Source organism: Phycomyces blakesleeanus, assembly GCF_001638985.1.
Source record: "Phycomyces blakesleeanus NRRL 1555(-) unplaced genomic scaffold PHYBLscaffold_12, whole genome shotgun sequence".
In the NCBI taxonomy this organism is placed as follows: Eukaryota; Fungi; Mucoromycota; class Mucoromycetes; order Mucorales; family Phycomycetaceae; genus Phycomyces; species Phycomyces blakesleeanus.
This window is the reverse complement of record NW_017265145.1, coordinates 239,076-241,524: the sequence shown is the minus strand read 5'-3', so window position 1 is coordinate 241,524 and position 2,449 is coordinate 239,076. Positions and strand designations below refer to the sequence as shown.

The 2,449-nt window shown below is 35.2% G+C and overlaps 1 protein-coding gene across 1 annotated transcript; it reads right to left on the bottom strand.

Annotated features, from left to right (window-relative positions):
• Positions 1 to 498: 498 nt before the first annotated feature.
• PHYBLDRAFT_155499 (hypothetical protein) lies at positions 499 to 1,638 on the bottom strand (the record flags this gene model as incomplete). The annotated part of the gene is made up of 1 exon (XM_018433412.1): positions 499 to 1,638. The coding sequence occupies one exon, from the start codon at positions 1,636 to 1,638 to the stop codon at positions 499 to 501; it is 1,140 nt and encodes a 379-aa protein (XP_018290761.1).
• Between the last annotated feature and the right edge of the window lie 811 nt (positions 1,639 to 2,449).

The window sequence follows — 2,449 nt, the reverse complement described above, 5'->3', positions numbered from 1 at the left end:
AATATAAAATATTGTCCATACTTTGGATCCACCAAGGTTTTTATGTTCATTACACTAATAAACTTATGCAATACATAATATTTCAATTAAATCTGATTACTGAAAGGGTGGGAGGCTTTTTTTTTTTTACTTTTTAAAGTTTTTTTTATAGTGAGAACAATTTGATATATTTTCTAAATTAATTTTCTGACATTAGACAAAAGCTTAAATCCTAAATATACATCATAGCTGCCTCTACTTTGACCGCACCTTTAGCAAATTTAGTATTTATTACACATTCTCACTGTATATTTATACCTTAAGGTCAATAGAAATGTCACTTTTAGAGATATTTTATCCAGATAAATCATCTTTTACCACAATATTTTTATGTACTTCACATTATTTCGATATAAGTTTGTAAAAAAAAATAGTTTATTAAAGCAAAATAAAGGTATAATATATAAGCATAAAAAGATTTATTCACTAGGGCTATGAGCAAAGATTCTATGCAATGACTCAGTTCTTAATATCATTAGCTGTATCAGGGTTATAGAAGGGGTAATCGGTGTATCCAGCATTACCACTGCTATAAAAGGTAGCGCGGTTATACTTATTGAGAGGTGAGTCGTTTTTTAGGCGAAGAGGAAGATCAGGATTTGCAATGAATGAACGGCCAAAAGCAACCAAGGTGTTTTCCAGCCTTTCGGTAGTTTCAAATGCACGCTTAGGAGTAGTGGTGTACCCACCGGCAGAAATGAATGGACCTTTCCATGCCTTGTGGAATGGCTCAATTGTATCGTTCTCTATAATTTCGGTTCTATCAATTTCTGGAAACATGGTAGTAATATTATCATCGCGAGGCTCAATAAAGTGAAGGTAGGCCAGATTAGGATGCTTCTCTTGCAATTGGCTGACAAGATATCCCCAGGTCTCATATGGTGTATCGTCTTTCATGTCCTGGAACCCAGACCAAGGCGATAAGCGAATTGCAGTGCGGTCTTCTCCAATTGCTTTTGAAACTCCTTCTATAACTTCCAAGGCAAAACGAGTGCGGTTCTCAATAGATCCACCATACTGGTCAGTGCGTATATTTGATGAGGTATTGAGAAATTGATCAATTAGGTAGCCGTTTGCACCATGGAGCTCAACACCATCAAAACCAGCACTGATTGCGTTTCTGGCAGCATTAGCATATGTCTGTACAAGCTGGGAAATTTCTTCAGTTTCAAGGGCTCGCGGTACTTTGTAGTCATGTCCAATTAAATCTTTGCCATTTATCGCAATTGCAGATGCAGACACTGGAATCTTATTACCGGGAATAAAAGCAGGCGAAGATGCACGACCAACATGCCATAGCTGGACATATATAAATCCTCCCTTATCATGCACAGCCTTGGTTATATGTTTCCACGCCTCGATTTGTCTGTCATTGTAGATACCTGGAGCAGAAGGATAGACACCGGCATCCTCAGCAATGAATGTACCTTCTGAAATTAATAAGCCACCTTCAGAAGCACGTTGCTGGTAATATTCGGTCATCATTGGGGTAGGGACGTGGTCGGCATCAGCACGAAGGCGGGTCAGAGGAGCTAGGGCAACACGATGCTTTAAGAGAGATGTACCAACTTTGATTGGTGTGAATAGAGTGGTAGACATGGTTTGCTTTGAGAATTGAAAGTTGAATTGAGAAATGGTAATTTTCTGTGATTTTATTTTGCGGATATTTATATACAAATAGCAGATTTTTTTTCTCTTTTGATAACTATTGATAATTTGAGCAGTTTTTCGACTTGATATGTCAGCAAGAGTTTAAAAGTTTACTTATCTATTGACTAGAAAGGCACTATGGTCTCCATATTTGGCTTAGCTGTCTGATAAAATTCGTGGTAATGTAAAACATAATTTACAAAGCATTAGTAATCTATTCATTACGAATATTACGCTTTCTGGACTCTTACATTAAGATATTATACTATAGTTTTGTTATTGGGGGAAATATAGACGTAGTGATAAATTAGATTATGATGCGATCCAAGTATGTAGCGATAGAAATTAGCCTAATCATTACTCTATTGTTTATATCAAAATAGATAAGAAATTGGCTTAGGACTTTGATAGACCTAACATCATAAATTGCACTACTTATTAATGTATGAAAAAAAAACAACCTTTATCCGGCTAAATTATAAGCATATATATTAGATTAAATTTTATCAGAATGCTTTTTCTAGAACAATCTACATATAATAAACATGTAAAGCCTACGGAAGCTTTGTTTAAAATGTGTTTTCTGCTGATTTCACAAGGCCAGTTGCAGTGAAATAAAATGAATTAATGAGTGCTATCTCTCCAATATAATAACAGGGATACGACTTGAAATATTTCTTTTTTTTCTGTATATTTTAATCACAATCTAGTTGTTGGACAGGTCCGAGTTTTATCGCAACATTTTACTCATTATCTTAAT